Source organism: Neocloeon triangulifer, unplaced genomic scaffold, assembly GCF_031216515.1.
Source record: "Neocloeon triangulifer isolate White Clay Creek 2 clone unplaced genomic scaffold, ASM3121651v1 ptg000014l, whole genome shotgun sequence".
Lineage (NCBI taxonomy): Eukaryota > Metazoa > Arthropoda > Insecta > Ephemeroptera > Baetidae > Neocloeon > Neocloeon triangulifer.
This window is the reverse complement of record NW_026775556.1, coordinates 15,495,212-15,520,159: the sequence shown is the minus strand read 5'-3', so window position 1 is coordinate 15,520,159 and position 24,948 is coordinate 15,495,212. Positions and strand designations below refer to the sequence as shown.

The 24,948-nt window shown below is 36.0% G+C and overlaps 2 protein-coding genes across 3 annotated transcripts; one reads left to right on the top strand and one right to left on the bottom strand.

The window, feature by feature from the left end:
* Positions 1-821: 821 nt before the first annotated feature.
* Positions 822-22,162, top strand: LOC132199649 (solute carrier organic anion transporter family member 3A1). Its single transcript, XM_059624538.1, has 14 exons — positions 822-1,106; positions 16,508-16,715; positions 17,408-17,540; positions 18,368-18,584; positions 18,650-18,814; positions 19,074-19,391; positions 19,451-19,744; positions 19,951-20,115; positions 20,186-20,384; positions 20,498-20,670; positions 20,806-20,998; positions 21,301-21,489; positions 21,548-21,699; positions 21,760-22,162. The coding sequence occupies exons 2-14, from the start codon at positions 16,525-16,527 to the stop codon at positions 21,885-21,887; spliced, it is 2,517 nt and encodes an 838-aa protein (XP_059480521.1). The 5' UTR covers positions 822-1,106; positions 16,508-16,524; the 3' UTR covers positions 21,888-22,162.
* A 1,188-nt stretch (positions 22,163-23,350) lies between these two features.
* Positions 23,351-24,948, bottom strand: LOC132199651 (ATP synthase mitochondrial F1 complex assembly factor 1). Of its 2 annotated transcripts, XM_059624542.1 has the most exons (8): positions 24,789-24,948; positions 24,522-24,701; positions 24,271-24,424; positions 24,151-24,213; positions 23,969-24,067; positions 23,806-23,907; positions 23,648-23,755; positions 23,351-23,592 (listed from the first exon to the last, which is right to left on the bottom strand). In XM_059624542.1, the coding sequence occupies exons 2-8, from the start codon at positions 24,695-24,697 to the stop codon at positions 23,431-23,433; spliced, it is 864 nt and encodes a 287-aa protein (XP_059480525.1). In that variant the 5' UTR covers positions 24,698-24,701; positions 24,789-24,948; the 3' UTR covers positions 23,351-23,430. The 2 variants fall into 2 exon arrangements, with proteins under 2 accessions (XP_059480525.1, XP_059480524.1); XM_059624541.1 differs by having other exon boundaries at positions 23,812-23,907; positions 24,151-24,424.

Genomic DNA, 24,948 nt, shown 5'->3' with positions numbered 1-24,948 from the left:
AAAATTGTTTTTTCTTAGAACACAGTAGATGATTCTGATCTTGAGATGGTTGTTCGCTCGCACGGTTTTAAAATTACCCGCTTATAAGCTAATAATAAATGATTATAATTTTATTTAAATAATATGATTCAATTTTATTCATGATTTTTAGTTGTGTGCCAATGATAATAAAAACCTTAGTGACTTAAAGATTTTATATAAAATAAACTGCAACCTATAAAAATTAAATCATTAGAAAAATCCGTTGTCAAGTTTTCATGCAATTAATAGAAATTTTTTTTAGTAATTTTATTAAAATAAATAAAATAAATATTAATTTTGTACACTGCATGATAATTAATTTTTTATTTGATTAAATTTATTTTAAGACTTTTTACGAATATTAATCATTTTTTAATGATATAATGTTTTCATGTTGTATTTAACTATCAAACATAACATAAGTGCAACACTCTTAACATCAATAATTTCAAATACTTATATAATTTTAATTTAATTATATACCCCAGAATTTAAACAATGAATATCAAGCTACTCAAATCAAGTAATTCTTTTGTGAAGTGAATATAGAGGTTCTTCTTATAGTAATTATTACACTATATAAAATTAAAAAAAAAATAATTATCAACCAATTATTGCACATTTGAATTGTAAGCCTAATAGTTTATTTTTAATAGAAAATTTTCAGCTATGTAAACTGAATCATCTATTATGTATTTATTAGTAAAAATAGCTCTTCTTTACACAGTGGTAGATAAGTCACGAGCGTTTGCGCGTCAGCCTGGTGCTCGTGGAGGGGTCTTTGGTCCACCATATCGCTCGGCCGAGCCAGCTGGGAGCTCAGCAACTCATGGAGCTGGCGGCGTCGACGGCACCAGCTCGCTGTTAGGAACAATAAGGATTGCACCGTGTTTACCCTAGATAACGTCGCCATGCTGAGCTGAGAGGCTGATTTATCTTTTATCTACCACGCGCACCGAGATCAGCCCACTCTGGACCAGCAACGCAGCAGCGACTTCAGATGGCAAATTGATGCTGCGCTGCCTCCCCGTCGTCACCCGGAAATCGTCACCCCCGTGTGTTTGCAACCCTCTCGTCGAAAAGTGGTGAGACAAAAATTTTAATTTCTGAATTTTTCTAATCGCCGGATTAAAATTAACCCCCTGGCGCCGGCCGGGGACGAACAACGAGCCATTGAGGCGCGTGCCGATTTATTTTTAAGTATCTAGGTGCTAAATGCTAATGCTCTACGAATATTGCGCATAAATTTAAACTGCTAAGCCGTGCCAAAGCACACACTTTGGTTGTACAATGCAGAGCGCAAAAAGTAAAACGGCACCAACGAGTGTGTGTGTCGTCGCCGTTGTTGTGATAGATGTGAACGTGTAGCTTGCAATTACGCACACAAGCGACCAGCAGCGAAATTGAATCGCAGGATGAGGTCTTTGTAACAATGATACTAATGGCAACGAGAGAGAAAACCATGGGGGAACCTGAACCTAGCACAACTCTATGTCGCGCTATTTGTGACATGGGAGAACTGATTGCGAAAATGACGCGAATGAAAGCCGTAAAAAACTAGGGAAATTTTTAGAGGAAATATGAAATATTCATGTGAACAAAAATGGAACAGGATAATATGGGAATATATAAAATTTGATGTGCATATTATTTCATCCAAATCATGGCCAAAAATTTGTCTTATTTAATTAACAAAAATTTTTATTTCCTCACAACAATCTTTTAAAATAAATAAAAAATCTCTAATTGGCCTTTGGTGTAAAATATTAACTTAGTAGTTGCGAGATAACTATAAAATATATTAGTTGCCCTCAATTCGAACACAATATTTTCTTGAAACTAAATTATGGAGAAAGAAAGTCAAGTCCTAATAAGTCAGCTTTCCTGATATTTAATTAAAAGGTAGAAAAACACTACATTCATATTAAAAATGATGAAATTCAAAATTTACCTTTTATTTTGAATTTTTTAAAGCTAAATTATCAAAATTAACAATTTGTTGCTAACTTTAAGAAAGAAAAACAAACTGAGATTTTTACGTTAATTATTATCTATCCTTTTACAAACTTTCACATTAAAAACTAATTTTATGATATAGATTGTGAAATTATCTCCATTACGTCACACAAAAGCTTCATTTTATTAACCTGCGAAATTATGGATTATTATAATTTTTTTATATTCAATCAACTCTAGATAGAGTTAAAAATGTTAAATGGGAAATAAAAATAAAGATTCAATTTCCAGATGATCCAGGAAAATAAAAAGATAAATAAATGATTTCCTCCACCGCAGCACCTACTGAAGTTCACCGCATTAGATGTCAGTTTAGTGCTATCTCGAGAACAAATCCAATGCACCACAGCGTTCCAAAACCATTATAGCCTTGAATTTCGGTGACCCCCTTTTTGCGGTAAGAAAGCTAAGCTGCCCTTTCTGATAATATCGCTCACCCTTATATTCTGTAAAGCGGTCTTTACATGTCTAGTCGTTGATTTGTTTTTGCCGTAATGCGCACTCACTCTGCTAAATGTGTGCGCCAAAAATAAATAAATAAAATGAAGAGAGCTCGCTCAATACACACTTTATAAGAGGGAGCTTTTACAAGTGCTTGAACTTGGGCCTCTTTCCGAACGGATCAATGGCAAGACCTGAATTACCGGCCATCGATCGAAACTCCTCTCGAATTAAAAGCATCCCGCCTTGTTGTTTTGAACGTGCACGCAATTGACATTAATTACAAGTTTGCGTAATTTCGGCATTAATCACCGGTCGCAAAATTCACCGCACACAAAATTGGAAAATTGCACGCAGCCGGACGCTGTTTGGTATCACTTGATATGCAAATTCGATGAGAGTTCAATGGTCGACCGTTAATCCCCTTTGATGCTCTAACTCTGACGACATACATATATAATAAACGTACATCCATAATATGATATTCAATATCCAGCGATCGCTCTTGATCAAATAATGAGCATCGGGAACGTGTTCAATCTTCTGTGAACCACCCGTTGGGCTTGATTATGCCTTTCATATGATTCATTTTTGTTTTTCAGTGCACAACGTATTGAATTATTGCTCTTGATTATCTAAAAAGTAGTAATGAGGAAAAAATTTAATTCATACACCTTTAAAAATATTATATTATTTTTAAGGATAAATTTCAAAGTAAAAAAGATTACAGGGGAGGTATTTCAAATTAATTTACAAATTTTATTGAGAAAGTTCAATCTTGTGTTCAATTTCATTGAAAATGAGATTTTTTTCTTCAATTATATTTTGTACCAGAAAGCGTCAAATTTCAACATAAATTTTTTTCACATATATCTCGATTCAGGCGACCATTATATTATTGCCAAAAAAAAAAAAAAATACAAAAATTTAGAATTATATATTTCTGTCTTTTTTATTTTCCACTCAATAATATAAAATAATATCTGTGAGAATTTAAAGTTTTGAATTAACATTTTTTTTTACGCAAAATTTTTGGGAGTTGAGAGTTTGAAAAGAAAAAAAATCAAAATAATTAAATGCAAGTTGAAATATAAGGATAAATTAAAAAATTTATATAAGTAGTCTGTTGTGTAAAACAAGGATCAATAACTCTGAAAAAAGGATGGCGTTGGAGAGCATACTTGAATAAATAAATATACAACTCTACCCGGCCCCCTTTGACAGCCTTTTATAACTCTGCTGTTGTCGAGTGTCGCTTTTACATTTAAATATGCCTAACATTATGCCACATTATTTCTCGTTTGGCCAAAAAGCTGCAACACAGTTGGCGTTGTTTGCCAAAACACGAGCCAAGCAGAAAAATCGGTCAGATTTCCTCCACTGCGACAGCGTGGGTATCACCTCTGGAGTGGCGTCGAGCGCCCTATGCTTGTACGTAAATGTAGCACTGACAGCGCGAGGAGTGAGTATTGATTAGGAAGTCGGCCCACTAAAAGGAACAGATGTGATGCGGAGGACGAGAGCGAGCGGCGGCGGCGGCACCACCGCACAAACAGGCTTCTCGCTTTTTCGCCGGTCCGCGCTGCTCGAAATCCCAAGAATTAACCTCGCTGGCTTTGTTCGTCTGCGAGATGATTTGCATAGCGAGTGTGTATCTGTGGCGCAACCGCAGCACAGAATAATATTTTTGTAATCCTCGCAGGAGACATTCGCGGTTGAAAATGCAAATTTTATGCGCTGCTGTTTTGCTGTGATGTAATTATATTGCTGCATTATTTTGCGCTGGCTTTGGCTACTTTTGGCAGGATTATTCTGCCCTTATTTTATAATCTCTATTGCCTCAAATTATTTCTTATTTTATTATTCATTAAAAAATGTAAGCGTTGCTCAGAGCAAAAAATTTAAATTTTTTAAATAGGTAACTAAATTTTACGAGTTTTTTGTTCAATGAGTACAAAAGTTTGCAAAATATTATGCATTTTTAATGATTAAATTTCCCTTTACGCTGCCAGCGTTGCAACCAAATCCTTATTTATGATACATTCTGCACTTTTCTGCAAAACAATTAGATAACAAAATATTCACAAGCGTCAATATGATCGGGATAACTTTTATAAAAATATGTTGAAGCCTATTTTAATAATTTTTTTTCTCATAACAAATAAAATCTTTTATTAACTAGATTGGAAATTATTTAAAGCACCTCACTCACCCAGCCCATAGATATATTTTTCTATACCATGTTAAAATTTTGATTATGGATATAATCTTATTCTTTGAGTTTGAAATTTTAATAATTTAAGAATAGAAAATCGTCAAAATATGTTATAAAATTTCAGGTATATTTAAATTTACCTTTCAGAGATTGAAATTTGACTTTGGTTAAGTGGCTCAGTTAATTTTTTAAACAGATATACATTTAAATATATATTTATGTTTATTAAATACTAACTGTATGTTTCTCACATGACCAATCTTCACTGCATTCATAGGTTAATTAAATTTTTCATTCAATCCCGTAGAAGACGTGTTTAATCTAAAAGATTACAACGTTTTTGAAAAAAAAACCTCCGTTGAACTGAAAAGAAAAATTTGACGGTATAAAATACAAAGTTGCGACATAACTTTTGATAATTCCCACAATTTCCACTAAAACTTGGAATATGCTAAACACATGCGGACACGCCGGCAAAATTATACTTTCACGCGCCAGTGTTGAAAGTTGGTTTTCAACGCTGTTACTTAAAATACCACCATGCGCAACATTAAACCAAAAAGCAGAGTTTTATCGGCGAAAAATGTACATATACGTAGAAGAATGTAGAACATGCAGAGAGCTGCTAGTAATAATAGAAAACCACGCGACCGAGCGACCGAGCGCGCGACGTCAAATGCAAAAAGCGTTTTATTTTCGCTGAGACCGTTGTCGGGACATTTTCTCTCGTGGCTCTCATTAAGGCGCGGCAAACAACCAGCGTTATTTGCAGGTTGAAAATGGCGTATTATGCACACATTTTGGCACAGCTTGAGTGTCGCTAATGGACCCCGGAGTGGAGCAAAATGAGGAGAAAAGAAAAGAAAAGAAAAAGCGCCGGCGTGTGTTCCTTGTTTTTATATTTTCCGAGCGGGTCGCATGCGGAGACCCTTTCTTTCTTTCTTTCTCCATTCTCTCTTGCACACACACACACCCTCCGCAGCACTCAATCGATTTAAATAAAGAACACAAACACACACAAACTATTAAGGTGGGCGACCTTGGGAGGACACACGAGGCACCTAAATAAAAATTGGCGTCTGTTTATTTCGCTCAATGCTCTCGGTGCGCTGCATGACGTGAAATGACATGCAGCCCCAATTTCTTTTGTGTGCTCTTGGGCCAATCAAGGGCAGTCTTGGGACGGTGCATGGCTGAGCTATTATACAACCCTCTCTGTACAGAAGTTGGATTGAGCTCACAATCGGTTTCAGCGGTGCTCTCTCCTTTTTCTTATTAAATAATTCAACTGTTTCATTTTTGTTTTCATTAATAAAAATGAATGATTCATAAAATATATAATTAATAAAATAAAGGACCACATCAATGATTTGCTAAAAATAGTACAATGACTAAATGACTGTAGATTTTTGCAAATTAAAATTTATTTGTTACTTAAAAATACAATTTTGGAATCCATAACTTTGTTTCGTTCTTAATATTAAAAATTTTTAATAAAAAAAAAAAAATCAATTATAATTTTAATATAATAATTTAAATTTTATTTTAAATGTTAAATTAGTATTGGTAAATAAGAATTTGTTAAATGTTTGAAAAAAAATGTATATAAAATAAAATATAATTTAATAATATCTAATAGCATTATTTTGCACATAATTAATAGATTTCTCTCTTATGTCCGTGAATTGAACATTGAACATTAACGAATAAAGGTATCCAGGGATCCGCGATCGATTGTCGACGCCAAGGGAGGGGTCATGTGCCATATTGTTTCTGGTAAAAAAGTTTTTCTTGGCCGCGCGCGTGACTTCTTAGTCAATGATATACTGCTGAATTACCTTTAATGTGAACGGTTAGCGAGTCTGCGGAGGCTGAAAAAATCCACCACTCGCAGGGGGTATGTGAAGTAATTCTCAATATTTACGGCCATGGCGAAGAAGCACTGCATGGTACTGCTCTCTTGTGTTTGTACCAACGCGATGTATATGCGGCAAAATTATTATTGTGTTCAGAATTCCACGCCACTACTCATTTTGTTTTTTATCTTTTGCTTGTGAAATATTTTCCGCCGGTCTCGCTGGTACTGCAGATGTATTTCCCATTCTGCTCGAGTGGCGGAAAAGTGACCGGTTCCCCTTACTTAGCTACGTTGCTACACAGACAATGTTTTGTTGTGACAAAGGAATAATTCGCACAAACAAGCAATTTTGAACTAGGATGAAAAATTTGAATTTTTAAAAAAAATTTATAGTAAATTTAAGTATAAATTTAAGAAAAGAGTAGGGAACATGATTTTCCTCTTATTTTTTTTATATTTATTTACATTATCCCAACCGAATGAATTTTTCCATCAAATTATTACGTTTTCTCATAAAAGATCCTAAACTGCAAAATTTTGCGACATATTTGTCACTTTTTCGGCACTTAAAATAATTTGTTCAAGAAAATAGATTATAATATTCCTGTAGGACAGAGGATGGTTTTGCTCCTTATTATTTGAAAATAAAAACTTCCCGATCAATAAAGCAGGATTGGCCAACATCAATCACCCAACCCAAGGGGCCAATCTTTCTCGAATTATATCCGAGGTGGAAGAAAGACGTCGAGAAATTTCCGCACCCGCCCTTTCATGCGGCAGTGGGAAAATCTGGCCTTCCTCACTTCGGCAATCCATTCAGATTTCATGAGCGGCGAGTGAGCAGAGAAAAATGGCAATCAATAGGTGGCTGCGCCAACCAGGGTCATCAATATGCCACAGTGGCGGCCTTGAAAAGTGGCCAAATTTCCGCAGCTGCCGCGGGATGATGCCGATGTTTGTGCAAGGTGCTGGCAGATTTATGGAAAAGCTGGTGTGCGGGAAAAAGCTAGTCTCGAAGTGCACCCGCAGCATCCATTGTGCTGCGTGTGCGCGCGCCCAACGCGTTTATACAGTCACGCAGCCATGAATCCCAAACATTTTTCCAGCACTGTTTTTATTTATCATGCGGACGAGAGTGCCTGCCAGAGTGTGGGATGAGAGCACATGTCTTTTCTCTCGCCTCCGCATTATAATTGTTCAGCGCCGTGACGCATTTTTAAAGGCGGAGTAGCGGATAAGTCGAAATGCCCTCACTGGGAAGAAAAAAGGTCATCAGTCGCGTTGGAAAACAACATTTATAAAAAATTTTTAATTTAATAAAACAATAATAATTTTAAAGCATTTTGCTTGAACTACTATTAAACTTATGTTATTATTATTTTAGAAATTTTTTAGTATTAAATATATTATTTCAAAATTTAATCATATTGTGTTACATAGTAAAATAACAAGCGCTCACAATTTCTAAATTAATCTTTACTTCCATTGACATTTGTACTTATATATATTCAACGTTAAATTTTGTTAATAAATATGTACATGCTGATGCATGTGTGGCAAAGATTTTTACAAAAATTCAAATGTGTATGCCGGAAAACTGGTTTATTAATATCATAATATAATTAAAAATCAATTAGGTCGCATATATAAGCAATTAACAATCAACTCCATTACATTATGGTTTGTTGAAGAACATGACAACCAAAGATATGACTGCAGCAAACAAATTTTCTTTTGCATATCTGGTGTAAAAAATACATTACGTATTTTCAACACTAAATTTTGAAATTATTTATGTTTATATCTTTTCACAAATAAAATTTAAGAGTTCTCTCATGAATATTTTACATTATTTCATTTCAAACATACTCAATAATAAATGAAATTTTATCTTTGTAATATTGAAGTACATACAACGTGTATCAGATTAATCAATTATTATATATTTCAAATTTCACAGACTTAAATTTGTTCATATTGATTGAAAAAAAAAACCAGAGGAGATTTTAAAATCTTGACTTTTTTGAGAGGTCACTAAATTTTTTCCATTTTTTGTTTAATTCTTAGCAGAACCTTATTTTAATATGAATATAGTGAAGCCACCAGGCCAAAGAGAAGTGCGGTGAAAAATTTTGGCATCTCTATAAAAGAGAGTGCGCGCGTTATTACACGGCACTGAGGCTGCAGGGCAAAGAGGCGGCGTGGAAATTAGAAGGTCCTGGCGTAATAATGTGAGGCGCACGGAGCCGCGTGATAATGACCTAGACGATAACGAGAGCCGCCGGAGTTCAAAGTTTGGTTGCACTCGCGAGAGAGGCAATCAAGTAAGAAGAAGTCTTGCTGCCGTGGATGGATGATAAATACATGGGAACGGTCGGTCTGATGAAATGACACGACCCGCAGAGTGAGCCGCTGTTGCACCGCAAACGGAACAGGCAAATGTGTGTCGGAAAATTGCCCATTCCGCCAGCTTATGGCGGAAATGAAGCGCTCTCTCGTCATATTGGCCGTTTCGAGGCTTGTCGCCAAGCACGGCCTGCGTTATTAAGCTGACAAGCTTTTTTTATGCTTGCTATTTTTTCCAGAACAAAATGCTAAAAGCTAAAATTATATGAAATTTGTTTTAGAAAGAAGTAAACATAATCTTTAATAAATTATTAACATCAAATGTTTGTTTTTTAAATTCTGTTGCTATCAAATAATATTATTTGGATTGATAATTTTTGAATGTATAATGTAAGATTATTTGGATTATTTTGAATATTTATATATATATTGAATATTATATTATATTGAATACTGAAGTAATGCTAATCTATGCTTGTACTTGTTTTGGTAGCAAACTATGCTTATTGTTGTATGGATGGGCAAACTCTGCCCATCATGCATGCATAATTTATAAGCATTTATTAGAAAAAAAGTATTAAAGAAACTACATTTATTGTACTAAAAATATAATATAAATTTATTAAGCAAAAAACTTTTTAATAATCGTTTAAATCTGTTAACGTTTGTTTATAAACATATATTTATTTATTTCTTCAAATTTTGTTGTTATTTTTTTATTATTATTTTTTTTTTAAATTTCTACTTTAATGCAACTTTTGTTTGATACATTTTCAATATACATAAAATCATATTGTTTAAAATTTAATATAAAAATTATGGTATTGCATACTGGTTAAATTGTAGAACAGAAATACACTTGATCTTGTCACATCACAATCCACAGAGTTTCATGTTTGATTGTCTTGTTTAACAAAATGAAGAATGATGAATTATAATTTTTCCATGAATTTAGTGAATAATAATTTAAATTATAGGCTATTCCACATATTTTTCCTTTTATTTGTCATGCACTAATAATTTATAAATGATTTAATAATTCGAAAGCACAACTTGTGAATAAATAAGCGTGCATTCAATCAATCACGTTTGGCTCTTATGCATCAATATCGACGCGGACATTAGACCGGTGGCGGCTGACAAGTAATTTGGACTTGCAGAAGCCGCTGATTAATGCCGCCTGTTCTGAAAGAGGCGTCAATTTTGAGTCTCTTGAATGGTTCAGTTAGTTACGCTAGTGCAGCGCAGAAGTCTCGATTAATCACAATTTAACCAGGCTGCTGCTTTTTGTCAAAGTTTTGACTTGATGGGAGCTGAAATTTTAGGCTTGGCGAAAACTTTGTTAAAAAAAAAGAAGAGATATGGAGCTGGGGTATAATAAAAGTTTATTGCTCGCAGAAAAAGGCTTTCCCCGGCTGATAAAAATTATCTGGCGGCTCTAATGGCATCACTTTAGGGCGTGACGGAAAAAAATAAACCCCTGAAAAATGTTTTTATTTGGTTTCGCAATATTTGTGTGTGTCCTTGCTAAAAGCTCTTCCGAATTCGTCGAGGGAAGTGACGCGTTGCCAGCGCTTCCATAACATCGTCACGCTGCCGGACTAGTTTTTCTCTCTCTCTTGCCGTGCCACATGTGCAATAAGCCAATTTGAGCGTCCCATAATGATATCAGGGCTGCGGTCGAAATTAATTTTGCCGCCGTGCCAACGCCAAATATTTATTCAGCCTGGCACAACGGCCGTATTTCTTCGCCAGCACGAAACAAAGAGGACGGCCTACCACGCTCACTGCGCTCGCATTGCCCAACTCTCCGGCGGAAAAAGACTTCGGCATTTGGCTCGGAGGGGTTCATCGGTCGAAATCAAGGGGTTGTTGCCGAGGCGATTTCTTAAAGCGGTGCAGGCGAGCAAATTACTTAAGCCGATGAATAATTTAGCAGGCAATGGGCAGGTGCAGGCAGGTGCAGGCAGGCAACTCTTTCTGAACTTCTGCAATCAGGTCAATGTTTTATAAAATTAAAAATTAAAATTCATGCAATATGCATCTTTATATGCAATTACGTAAAGACATACTTGTAAATTAATTTTTTATTCTGAAAAAGTAAAATTAACATTCATGCAATATGCATCTTTATTTGCAATTACGTAAAGACAAACTTGTAAATTAATTTTTTATTCTGAAAAAGTAAAATAATAATAATAATAAAGAAAAGATTTTGATGAAATTTGTAAATTTTTACGGACTCTTCATGTTAAATACGTAATTAGATCAGATAGAATATTTTTAATGCTATAGTTTTATAAAAAATTTTATTACAAACTGTCTCTCCCAATACAAAATAATTTAGAATCTAAAAGAGATAATTAGACTTAAGTGAAAGATAAGAATCTCATGTTAGACGCAAAATAAAAAAAAGCACTTTCTCCTCTATAATTCACAGATTTTCCAAAGCAAGCTCGAAGGTTGTATAAACTTCAATTTTGATTATCTCAACGTAATCCACTTGCAAAGTACAAGAAGAATTAAGGAACCATTAAGCCATTTAATCGTGCAGTCGCTTGTGGATCGCAGCAGCCGCGGGATATTATGCAACTACATAAATGCGATTTACGGCCAATTACGGAGAACAATTACGAGTGCCGCGTCGCTTGGGTTCACCGAGCGTATGATGTTTCTGCAATTTCAGAAGCGAAAAGCCTCGGGGCCAAAAGTTAAGTACGCCTTTAATTGCTCCAAAACTGTCGTCGGCGCGCTTTAACAAGAAAAAAATAATTCCTTCTTCTTATCGACGTAAAAGAGCTTTATGACGCTGGCGCAATTATGTGCTATTTGCTATCGCGTCCAATGCTGATGCATGTGCGATATGAGCAGTGAACTTGAAGTGAATAAGGTCATGTGCAACTAGTGCAGGTTTTTCATCTCGCGGCGAGCCTGCTGCTCTCTGAGAAACGACGTTCGGTCGGCTGGTTGAGATGGAGAGTGAGAGAGAAGATGAGAGAGGCCAATGCTCTGCTCAACCACATGCAAAACATAAAATTTTAGAGTGGTGGTGGTGAAGATTACTCATCCAAAAGCTGCCTGCGAATGTAAACGAAGCACTAACACGCCCAACTAAACAAACGGGTTAAAATATCATACAAACCCAGACTGGTAGAAGATTTGTTTATGAATAATATAAAAAGGTGCTTATTAGTAATTGTTTTTCATTAAGTATTATCAAACTTTACGAAAGTAACTGCGGTCTAAAAGGAATGGAAAAATATAGTTATTCACCTACGCTACACTTTCATAAGATTTGTCCAAATTTTTACTGAAAATAAACTAAAAGTTCTTGGAAATCTATTTATTTAAAACTTAAATATGGACATAACTTACATAAGGTTGAAAAAAAATATTAATTTTCTTTCAGCTTTTATTGTTTCACTTAATTTTAATTAATTTAATTTGAGCTTCAAATCTTTGGGAAAATAAAATTGCGCCTAAACAGGTGATACTTTTGACGACAAGATCAGATATTAATTAATAATGATTAAATAAAAATAATAAACAGCTAAAACAGCTTGCGTAAAAATAAATTTATATCCTTATAGCTTACTATTGATAGTCTGTAGCTAATTCACTAGCTTGTGAAATTAACTTTACATTGGAGTCGGTCACCTTACTATTCCCGGAAAAATTCAAACATGGGAACCGCACCACAAAGACAAACATCAATTTCAAGAGTGAATCTAACCTGAAGATTTTTATGCATTAAAAATTTTCAACTCTCTTGTCATAATTAATTAATTAATAAAACGGTTCTTATAATGTTGTTGTAAAATGTCATGAAAATATTACAATTCACTTAAAATGTTTTATTTTTGCTCATTTGTGCAAGCCCTTGACACTTCATAAGTATGTCGTTAAATACTTAATGAGCGTAATTGTTTACAAATTACAAAACTGGTGTAGTTAATCTTATCATTTCAACAAATCTAGTATCCAAAATAAACATTATAAACACTGAACACGTTAATAAAAAAGCCGCATTGGAAATTTTCACGCAGCGGAAGGGTGTTTTTGCCGATAGAGCGATTTCGCCTGCGATTAGAATGCGTGATACATTATTCAGAATCGTTTTTGGCCGACCCGGCCAATTATTTATGCGTAACCCCGCACCCCGTTTGGTTTTTAACCCGCATACAAATTCACAAGTTGGTGCACGCGATTCGGCAATCAAAAACGAATCTGCGCTGCACAAAAGCGAAAATTTATTTCGCCGGCAGTATTAATTTCACAAAACGCCGCGTAAGGAATAAATTCGCGCAGTGTTCTCTTCGGGAAAATATTATATGGCGCAGTGGGTAATGCATTAAAAATTCCGCCTGAGCCCCGACGCGACTCTCGCTCGCGTACACTGCAGGCCACTTTTTTCGCCAAGAGCAGGAGAAATAAAAATTCCCCGCAGAAGAAGACAAAGTGTCGCAAGGGATTTGGCGCGCGCGCTTTTGAGAAATTACTTTTTATTTATATTTCCATGTTGCGGCAGGTGCGGCATTTTTATTGGACAGCCGAGTCTCTCGTCCGCGTTTTGGTTTCTCGCCACGCAAAGGCTCTTTCTCTCGAGGAAAATGATTCATGTTATTTCACTCGACAATTGCGTGCAGTGCCATGATTTTAATTGTGCAATCCGTCATAGAGCTGCTCTCACCCAGCGCGAAATTAAATCACGACAATGTCTTCTACGCACGCTGCTCTTGAAATCGCGAATTGCCCTAGAAAAAAATCAGTCTTGCTTTTACATAGCAGAAAACCAGAGAGCTTAGCCTGACGTTGGACAAAAAAATTATCCAACTTATGTTTTTCACAGTATAATTACTGGCGAAGGACTAAATGTTGCCAAATCCTAGATCTGAAAACAGGATTTTCAAATATGACGTAATTTGCAGGTTGAATTTTGGTATAAAATGTTGCGTGCAAAACCCAAATCAAAATTTTAAACAAAAAAACTCCATGTAAACTAAACAAACAATTTAAATTTGATTGCCACGTTTAAATTGTTAATGAACTGAAATCTACCAAATAAAATTTATCTAGCTTCTTGCTTAAGTTAATTAAGGTTTGGATTATTTATATTAATTAACTATTAATTTGGCCAAAGTGAAAATGAAAAAAAAATTCATATTTTTTGTATCTTTATTGCAAAACATTGTATTTGTATTTGAAACTAGAATATAGAAGATACCGTTCAAATGAGAATCTATTTTACAAGTTAAAGGACTTTGATCCCAGCTTTGTTGTACCTCTTTTCCTGTTTTGAAATCATATTTATCGCCCTCTGTTTACAAACAATACAAATTCAATTATTAAAACAGTATTCTTTCTATATTGTTTCAATCCAAGTTCACCTTCCATTATGTGTCTCCTTCATATCCGTACTTTGACCTTGAGGGACGACAAAATCAGACAAAACATATCACGCAATGTACATTATTAAAAAAAATATTACTGCCTCCACATATCGTGAACTCGTCGGCAACTCCTCTGACTCACAAGACATGTAGCGGTTAAACGCAAACTCTTGCGCCGAGCAGAATTTGTATACAGAGGATGCTCGTGTGTGAGAATTGCGTCTCAAAAACGGCGAGCAAAAATTAGTCGGCGTGTGTTGGTGAGCAGGATAAATAATTGAAACGAAAGCGTAGGACGATATAAGGAAGCGAGGAGAAATTGACGAGACGCGCGTGTTCGCAAAAGTGTTCCATTTACTTTTACCAGACTGTCGCTTTTGCTTATACTTGTGTGATTTGCAACTCCCACGCGGCGTCGCCAGGGAGCTGCTCCGCGTTATGTCAGAGCAGTTTTAGAAAATATGAATTGACATTATCGACACGTTCGCAGTGAAAGTAATTATTTGGCACTGGTTCGCCGTGTTATGTGATGTCAGTTGAGAAAGTGACAACAACACAAATGTATCTAAGAAAAAAAAAAGATCGAACCTGAATTATTTGATAAATAAAAATTGAGGGCTGATTTATGGTGAAATTTGTGAAATGAATTTTTAAGTCGGCTTTCATCGATGATTTTATTTTGGTTGATTATTATTTTATAAGAAAGCAATAACCTAATCTATTTTTTACATGCAGCAACCATAATTAACATAAATAATTACATAAAAAGGTGTGTATTTAAATTTGTAAATTTTGGTTTCTTTCATTTATTAATTATTTTCAAACCAAATACGTATTTTTTTAAATTAATATTTTCTTTGTTGACTTAATTATGATGTAATTATTATCAAATAAATTTAACTTAACTTCCTTGCCTCTTGAAATGTTAGATACAATTTATTATTCTTTTTTTTAAACTTTCACAAAAATTTTGATTCTAAATTTGAAAGTTAAAAAAAATTACTTCAATTCAAATGGTGCACTGTGAATTGTTAATGTAAGAAAGCATTTGTAATTTTAAAATTTTTGCACAATTTTGCGTGCATGGGATTTTTCTCTGCTTGGCGTAAAGATAGGAGAATTTTGCCAGGCGCAAAAGTGGATTATTATCTGTGTGCAGTCGACCTTATGCAAGACTTAAGTCGCGATGTCGATGCCAGGGCAAACAGGAAGACCGCATAAGCGCAGGTGCAGTACTGCTGATTAGAGCCTCACTGCGTAAATACAAATTGCCTAGGCGTGCATTATTAGTTCCATAAAGCCGCATGCATGTCCGCAACATGCTCCATAATCGTATCTGGAGACGGAGAGACGCGCCTGTTGACACACGGCCAGCCGAATCTTATCGTTTTACAAATGTTTGGATAGAAATTTCTCTTTTGGAAGCACGCTTGAATTGTTATTTTATATCGCTGCTTTACACTTTTAAACGAACACAAAACGTGAGAGGTGCGAAGATTGTGTGAGCAGCAGTTTCACGTGCTTCTGCAGAGCAGTAATAAAACCGAAAATTCACGTCTCTCCGAGCGATTCGTGCAGTCACGAAAGCGCGGCGAAAATGGAATATAAAATTAAATTGAACCTTTTCGTGTAATCCATTATGGTAAAGTAACTTCTCCTTCCTAGTATATTCCTGGTCGCATGAATATTATTATAATAAAATATAAAATATTTTAGTAAAATATAATTCGCTTTTTGACAGAGGCAGAATTGTGTTGACGACAAATGAAAATTTGTCTTGTTTCTCGTTGTCTCACTCCAAAATCTTGAAATTAATGAAAAAAAATTTTAAGTATAATATGCAAGTTGTAGTGGAAATGAACTGGCTCTTCGTTCAATTATTTTTTTACTCATGTTTTGGCCAAAAATAGTTTAGCTATTTTTTAACAATTGTTTTTTTTAACACATCAGAGCCACTTAATAAATGTCCACTATTTTAAATTTGGTAATTTACAAATCTAGTTTTTCCCACAAAAAAACGGAGTTGTGTAGACGATGAATAATCTTGCTTGTCACTCGGCGCCTCTCTCCAACTCGCGTTCTCAATGATATCAAGCCACGCGTATGCGGAGAGTCGGGGGATAGTTGATGGCCAAGTCAGTCAGTCGGCTTGCGATCTTGCTAGACACTGAACCATAATGAACTTCGTCGTCAGTGATTTGTGGTGTGGTGTTTTTGCAGACTGACCGAGGGCCGCCATGAGCACCAAGGGCCACTCCAGAGGCCACGGCCATCGGCGGCAGGAGTCAAATGTGTCCATGTACGCCATGACTGGTCTGTACTCGGCCAGCGATGACGACGACCATTTGGACAGAAAGAAGCCCAGCCAAAGCCTCGGTGACCTCACGTGGCTCCCACCTGCCTCGCCCCCGGTTCACACAGTGGAAAAGTAAGTTTTTAAGTTATACTCGTTTCAATACGACCTCAATTTAAGATTAATAAGGAGTTAATTTTAGTGTAAATTTTTTTTCAATATATATTAAATTTTTACTTTTCGGCAAAATAATTTAACAAAATGCAATATATATTAATTTAGAAACGGCATACAAACCTCATACAAACTAATTTTTTTTATAAACATAAAATTTTGATGCAATTAATATGTATTTACTTCATCTAATTTATCTTCCAACTTTTTTAAATAAAAATATTTAATTATTCAAAACTTTGTATTTGAAAATTTAAATTTTGCAGGTAAATTTTATATGAAAAAATTTTTATGTTATATTAGCTTTTATTTCTATAATAAACTGAAATTTTATAATCTGCGGTTTTGCTCTGATTTTAGAGTAAAAGAAAAGATTTCATTAATTAATTGGAATTTGCAATTTATTTATTTGAAACATCATCCCTGTGCTATAAGTTTTAACAGCAACTTCAATTCATATTAAACAAATTTTATACAACGTGAATCTATAGTGAAGTGAACACTGCTGAGAAGGAATGTGTTTTTAATGTCCTCTCACACAATTATCACATGAGAAAATCTCCATTTCACGCATTATCATGTGCAACACTATGAACATTTTTGATATTCTGAAACGCAAACTAACAGTACACCTCTGATTATCACGTTTCCAGAGAGAGGCACTTGCCCGCGAGTCCACCAGTTCCTGCCATTGTGGTGCCACCCCTTCCGCCTCCCACTGAGTTCAAAGACTGCGGCCTTTTGTCCTGCCGACCATCAGGCCTTCAGCGTTTTGCGAATATCAAGGTAAATTTTTTTATTAGGCAGTCAGTCACGCGATTGATTCCAATTTTCCGCTTTTAATTCCACTCATTAACATAGTCACAATCGAGTGGCCGCATCAAAGTGGCAAACCGAGTGGAAATAAATTCACCCATTGGGGACGATTAGCCAGAAGCCGAATTGGTTCCATTTGACAAGAGCGGTAGTTGAGTCGGCAATAATTTAACGCCTCGTCAATGAAATCGATGCCGATCAATTGGAAATTTCGATTCAAGCGCATTCCACGACGGTTGATATGCAACCGCGCGTATCTGAGTGACGGCCAGGTTGCCTACTGTATTTTTTAGCAGGCGCTTGTTACGATAACGAGTTGAAAGTAGCGATGGCCCGTGCGATCGATTTTGTTTTCAATTTTCTCTGCACCGTTATCTTGAGATAGAGACGCAAATGGCCAATGGTTTATTTATGAACTTGCATGAAGAGCCCGGCCTTTCACAGACAGAATACAGTATGTGAAAATGGCATGCTATTTTTCCTTTTTCTTATCCGTACATCAAAATACACGCTGGGCTACGGTGGCTTCAAAAATGTGGGCGAAAATTTATAAAGGAAATTTGACACGTGGAGCGCTGCAATTCATATTTTTTTAAAGTTACCTTAATTTTGTTTTATAAATATGAATGAGACTATAAGAATCTCCAGCACTGTTTCCTAATTTATTGTTTTCAAATTTAATGAGTGAGTTAATTAATTTAAATTTGATTCAAAGTGCAATCTTCAATATTTATAATAATTAGACCTTATTAAAAAAAAATAAACACCAAGCAATGAAAATAAAATTTACTTTCTAGGTTTTTGTCCTTCTGCTGTCCGTGCTTGTGACCCTCCAGCAGGCGTTGGCCTCAGGCTACATAAGCTCCGTGATCACCACAATTGAGAAGCGATTTGAAATCCCATCCAGCCACTCGGGCCTGGTTGCCTCCTCCTATGAAATAGGCAACGTCTTCACAGTGATTTTTGTTAGCTATCTGGGCAGTCGAAAGCACATCCCGATCTGGATCGCCATAGGTATAAAAAGCGCGGCGAGGAATTGCTATCACGTATCTTATTTTGCCATTATACATTTTTATTAGGCTCTCTGGTCATGGGGGTTGGCTCCATGGTATTCATGGTGCCACACTTTTACGCTGAACCGCATCTAAACGACGCAGGCATGGGGTCAAGCAACTCGTCGGAAAACATCTGCCAAAGGGTGTCTGTCCGCGAGCAAGACATGGGACTTGGAGTCCTTTCCTCAGGTAAGTCAAACTTTTAGTTATCGTTAAAATAATAAAATAGCAGTGATGATGACATAGATTTAAAATTATTTAAATAGCAAAAGATAAGTGAACAAGTTATTTTTTTCTTCAAATAAATAAATCAAATAAAAGACGTTCTCAATTAAATTGTTTTTTTATTTATTATGATTTTTTTTTTGAAATGTCGTAAATGAAATTATAAAAAATATTATATTTAAATGTTAAATATTTTTAAGTATATTTTATATATTTTTTGCAGCGGGTTTGTCATCTCCTCCTTTGTCCCCTGGCAACAACCTGCGCTCCAGAGCAGACAACTGCATCATGTCCACCCCCTCAACCACTGGACCTGTTTTACTTTTCCTCTTGGCCCAGTTTCTGCTCGGCTGCGGTGGCTCACCCTTATTCACTTTGGGTACAACCTATATCGATGACCACGTCCATCCTGAGAGTTCCGCCATCTATATTGGAATAATGTACAGCATGGCCGCATTCGGACCTGTCTGTGGCTTCCTCCTAGGGGCCTATCTCCTCTCCTTTCACATGGACTCGCTGTCCAGCGTACCAGTGCTCATAGGTACTTTTCACGGAGAACAAAATTTTTAAAAGAAATTATTATTATTTTTTAATTTGCAGATCCCGGGGACAGACGATTTGTGGGAATGTGGTGGGGTGGATTTTTCTTGTGTGGCGTCATGTTGCTGGCGCTCTCATTCCCTTTCTTGCTTTTCCCCAAAACCTTGCAGCGTGAAAAGGAAAGGGTCAGACTTCAGCGCAAAACTGAGGCAGCCATCACGGCTGGCGAGGAAAAAGTCAACTTGGTCAGCAATGGGGACATTGGAGCTGGGCCTCGAAATAGTATTTGTGCTGCTGTTGAGCCAATGGATAAAAAGAAGGCTAAGGAATCGGCTTGCTGCTTTAAAGCAATGGGTAAGTTAAAATTTAACCAGGAAATTTAATATAAAATTATGAAAATTTATTATTTCTTATTAAAATTTGGCAAAATCTGGGTTTTTTCGGTAATTTTTTTTTTCATATAAAAAAACTTGCATTTTATGATATTTTATTTACCTGTTGTACATATATTATATCACTTGCTTGTGACTGTGAAATCAATAATTAATTTGTGTTCGCAGAATTTGTGCTAGCGGTGAAGAGATTGCTGTGTAACCCGATCTACATAGTAACATGCTTAGGCGCATGCATGGAGCTGGCCATTGTGTCTGGATTTGTGGTTTACCTTCCCAAATACCTCGAGACCCAATTCAGCTTGGGCAAGAGCCAAGCCAGCGTATTCACAGGTATGCAAACGGTTTGCTTGCGCGTTTTGTGGCATTAATGCGTGATTATATTATTCTCTGCCGGATTTAGGGGGCATTGCGGTACCAGGCGCCTGCATTGGCATCTTCATGGGTGGTTGTGTGCTGAAGAGGCTGCAGCTCAAGCCCAAGGGACTGGTCCAATTTGTGTTGTGCTCGAACATTGTGTGCTTGTCGCTTTACGCCCTGCTTTTCTTCTTAGGCTGTGATAATGTGAAAATGGCCGGCACAACAATGCCTTATTTTAACAGGTAATAAAATAATCTGAAAATTATCAAAAATTTAACATTTATTTAAAATAAATTAAATTGTATTTTTTGTTTTTTAATAAAATGCAATATTTAATTGGGAAAAATAATTGCAGCTCTAAAACGGAGCCCTTCCAAGTGAATCTGACCGCGTCTTGCAACTTTGGCTGCGAGTGTCCGACTTCGGACGTGGAACCAGTGTGCGGCAACAATGGACTCACTTACTTCAGCCCCTGTCACGCAGGCTGTACAGCTTTCTCGTCGCGCTCAAATTACACAAACTGCGCCTGTGAGTAGATTTTTATACTTTTGCCCCAGCTGTGATATAAAAGATTTTTTCGCCAATCATAAAAAGCTCTCAAGCTACAAAGCACCATTAGTGCTGTTAACGAGCATGAAACTCATACAAGCATCTGTGTCGCAGGCATCTTGGGAAACATGAGCGGCATCATTACGTCCAACTCTGCCCAATTTGCCGAGGTCACCATGGTGCCAGTGGCCACCGCAGGGCCGTGCAATTCGCCCTGCCAAACCATCTTTCCCTTTTTGATTCTGCTGTTCTTCATGACCTTCCTTGTTGCACTCACGCAAATGCCATTGCTCATGATTGTGCTCAGGTTTGAATTGTTTCTTTTTCAAACTATTATTAAATGGAAAAGTTTGAAATATACAACTCGCTAACACAGAAAGAAAATATAATCTTTATTTATTCCTATTACGCCAGACAAGGGAACATTCAGGTCAACTATATTCATAATAATTATGAGCAAATATTATTTACTGTATTATTTTTGGATGACAGTCGACCTGAATTCTGAATTTATTATTTAATTTATTTAGTTTTACTATTGAATTTTCTGTGATGAGCAAATTTGACTTTTCTAAAAATAAATTTGTTACATAAATATTTTCAATTTAGGTCAGTTAAAGAAGAAGAAAGAGCCTTCGCTCTTGGCGTCCAGTTTGTAATCTTCCGAATATTTGGCTACATCCCGGCGCCCATCCTATTTGGCAACCTGATTGACTCCACTTGCCTCCTGTGGAAGAACACTTGTGGAGAAAAGGGTGGTCGATGCCTGTTGTACGACATTGAAATGTTTAGATTCAAGTAAGTCATCCAAGAATATTTTTTATCGATGCTTTGATAAATTTGTTTCCTCGTAAAGGTATGTTGGAATTTGCGCAATCATCAAGGTAGCAGCCCTGGTCCTTTTCCTCATTGACTGGCATCTGGTCAGAAAGAAGCAATCCCTGGACAAACAAGGTGCACCGATTGGAATTGGGGAGATCATTGGATCTATTGTCAGCATTGATAAGTGTTAGTGCATTCTTTGAATATGTTTTAGTTTTTTTTTTAATTGTTAAATTTAATTTTCAGTGTTCGATGAGAGGAGGGGCAGCACAATTAACGGAGAGGCTCCAATGCTGCAGCGGCCGCGCAGCCCATCGTCTGTTCGTGAGCTCCGAGTGGACCCTGAAGAGGTGGAGCCCTGCTTGAAACAGTAAAACTCAAAATGGAACTGAATAAGGAGAAAGCGGGTCGAAGAAAATAATTTAAATTGAAAATGTCTTTAAATGGGTTACATACGACGCTACAATCAATCAATAATCCAAATTCAACAGGGTAGACAACACAAAACGGTCAATTTCAGTGTGTCTATGCAAAGGACATATGATCAAGTGAGAAAATTTTGAATCAATTCCGAGTCGATGCAGGTAATCCAGAAAAGTGAGAGTTAAATTAAAACTTCTACTGCTGTCAACCACCCACGGTTACAGTCCAGACCAATTTAATTAAGCGAGAAGAAACGCAAATGTTTAACGCCCAATTGAATACCAATGAAATTTGTAAAAATCCATTTTTGAGAAAAGCTTGATCTGGACTGAATTGACAAATCCAACAATAATTTACACGTAGAAACGCTTTGGAAAATGTAGCGGTTTGAACAAAAGCAAAAAATGTATAAACAAATGTACTGCAAGTTATTTGTGCAAAATAGCGGCTAAGTCCTAAATTTGCTGAATGCAGGCCTTTTTAATTTTGATGCTCTGTGATATTAGACTTTCTTTGGTCGGCTTTTAGTTTTAGCAACTTATGTAATGGAAGTTTTATCCTGGAAATTCCATTTTGTCACCACACTCGGAAATCTCAAGCGTTTGGGGATTTTTTCCTTGGATTTATTTTTGTAAATCGCAACCATTCTGAACAAACACGCAGAAAGCAAACTTAAGTGTCCGCCTTACAGAAGAACAAATAACAAAAACAAAAGGGTTGAAAACTGCTGTCTTTCACCACAAACTTCATTTCCTTTAACAGACCTTTCCTTTCAGAGTCTTTTGATCTCCCTTTTCATTTCAACTAACGGTTTTTGTGATCGATTTTACTGGAATCGTTTAAAGACGAGTATGCATTTTGGGCTTTGTGCAATGCAATATAATGTAACCGTTGTTTGATTAATTTATTGCCAAAACTCCCCTGAACTAGTGATTCCCAGCGTAGAGTTAAGATCCATCTCATTACGACGTATTGTATTATTCTAGTGTAGCGCATTCTCATTATTCCTTGTATTATTGCCACTACTCTTGTAAATCTCGTGTTAGTGAAAGCGAATCTTGCAGCTTATTGGTTTTCTCTTTAAATCTCTAACTTGCTATACTGTGTATATTTCGTAAATTCTTGAGTCGAGCCAATCAGTAGTCTTTAAAGAAGTGATGCAAGAGTTAAACCTTAGTGTCTAGATGTACCGACTACTTCAAAGTTAAAAGATTTAAAATCAGATTTTACGATGAACCGCTATTGATAGTGATGTATGATGAAATTGGGAAATTTAGCTGTGATAGACAAAATTACTTTGAAATTTGAGAGGACGCATACATCCATTTAAAATTGTAATGACCTTGTTATTGCCAGTCATAATTTTATCATTATTACCAACATTAATGAGAGTAAAATAAAGAGCATATCACTATTCAGTAAATTTTCATGTTTAATTTCTCAACCTCTGAATTATATAATAACTCATTAATTTGTAACGTATATTCTGACTATTTATCCTACAAGGGACAGACTTTCCAGTTCGGTCACCAGGTCCATGTGTCTGAATGCCGTAGGGTTGTTCGTGAAGGTCTCAAGCAATTTCTTTTTGCTCTCGGAAGGCTGCCCATAGTAAAGTTGAACTTGGTTGGCCAAACATTGAGCTTCCGATGCATTCTGATTATAATTAAAGGATCAAAAATAGTTCCAATAAATAAGACAAAACTCATACCAGAATATTATTGTCGTACTCGCCACGCATCAAGACAATTCCTTTTGATTCCATCAAGTCTGTGTAATGAATCAGCGTCAAGCACTCAGGCGAGTTTTCTTTGTGAGTCTGTAATTTTTTCATTTAAAATATCTTAACAGCAGGAGAAAAATATATACTCTTGCCTGGTAGTTAATAAGGGTAGTGAAGTGAATTTCGTTTCCGGAAAACTGCGTAACGATGAACTCGTAACCATTACTTCTGGGCAGAGGAAATAAAAACTATAAGTAAGAATTCTCCAGTTAGAATTATTATAAGGTTTTTAGGTAAAAAAATACTAACCAAAGGATGCTTCTTGCCGTTTTCTAAAATTTCTTTGAAGCTTGCTGGTGGTATGACTGCAGCTACTGCATCTTTTATGCCGTAGTACTGTTGCCAGATCTATAAAACAACAAATAATTATAAAATAAAACTGATTTTCTCACAAATTATTGTTCAATAAAAAAAGGTTTTCTGAGGTGTACCTTTTTTATTTCATCCGCGCTCTTTCCTTCAATCAGTTCAGTCTTCATGACTTCGGACAGCGCCTTGCAATTAAATAGAACGTTAGAAATAATTATTTTGCTCCAATGAAATAAAACTACTTTTGGTTTAGACTGCAGGAGAGTGTCTGTTTGCAGCTTTGAACCCGAGCTGGCTGCAGTTGAGCATTTCCTTGATTCCTCTTCCTCCTTCTTTTTCTTCATCTTTTCCAAAGCAGTTTCTTCTAGCCTTGCGACAAATTCCTCAGGCGAAGTTCTATTAAATTAAAATCAAAATCAGAAACAATTTATTAAGTGTTTTCCGTAATTTTCAAGATAACCAACAGTAATGAAAATACAAATACTCGACTTACTCTTGAAGAACGGCGATTTTCTTGGCGTACTTATCAAAGTACGGATTTGTTTGCAAATTTTCCAAAGCCTTCTCGGCTAGCCTTGAAGTGGACATGATGTTGCGACTCAAAATTAGGTTGTTTTGGTAGAAAATTGCCTTCCCAACTGGCAAAAGAACTCGCCGTAAGCAGTTCATCAAACTAGAATTTGAATTTTTTTAATATTATATTTAGACAATCGACGGAATTTATGTCAAAGTTTATAGAGAAAATATTAATTTGGATTACCTTTAAATAATATGCCTGCAATTGTGGCCCCAAACCGAAAATATTTAGGTTTTTCGGCAATTCTGCCCACAGAGCGAAAATCAGATGGCCAAAACGTAAACACATGGAAAGAGCTCAGCTGCGATTGGCTACTGTGCAGACGATCCACCAATGAGAAGAA

Coding starts and splice junctions, on each gene's coding strand:
- LOC132199651 (XM_059624541.1), bottom strand. CDS start 24,697: ATGAACTGCTTACGGCGAGTTCTTTTGCCAGTTGGGAAGGCAATTTTC. Junction 24,425..24,521: donor AAAATCGCCGTTCTTCAAGA/GTAAGTCGAGTA, acceptor TTAATTTAATAG/AACTTCGCCTGAGGAATTTG. Junction 23,756..23,811: donor CTACCCTTATTAACTACCAG/GCAAGAGTATAT, acceptor AAAAAATTACAG/ACTCACAAAGAAAACTCGCC.
- LOC132199649 (XM_059624538.1), top strand. CDS start 16,525: ATGAGCACCAAGGGCCACTCCAGAGGCCACGGCCATCGGCGGCAGGAG. Junction 17,541..18,367: donor AGCGTTTTGCGAATATCAAG/GTAAATTTTTTT, acceptor TTTACTTTCTAG/GTTTTTGTCCTTCTGCTGTC. Junction 20,116..20,185: donor CCAAGCCAGCGTATTCACAG/GTATGCAAACGG, acceptor TGCCGGATTTAG/GGGGCATTGCGGTACCAGGC.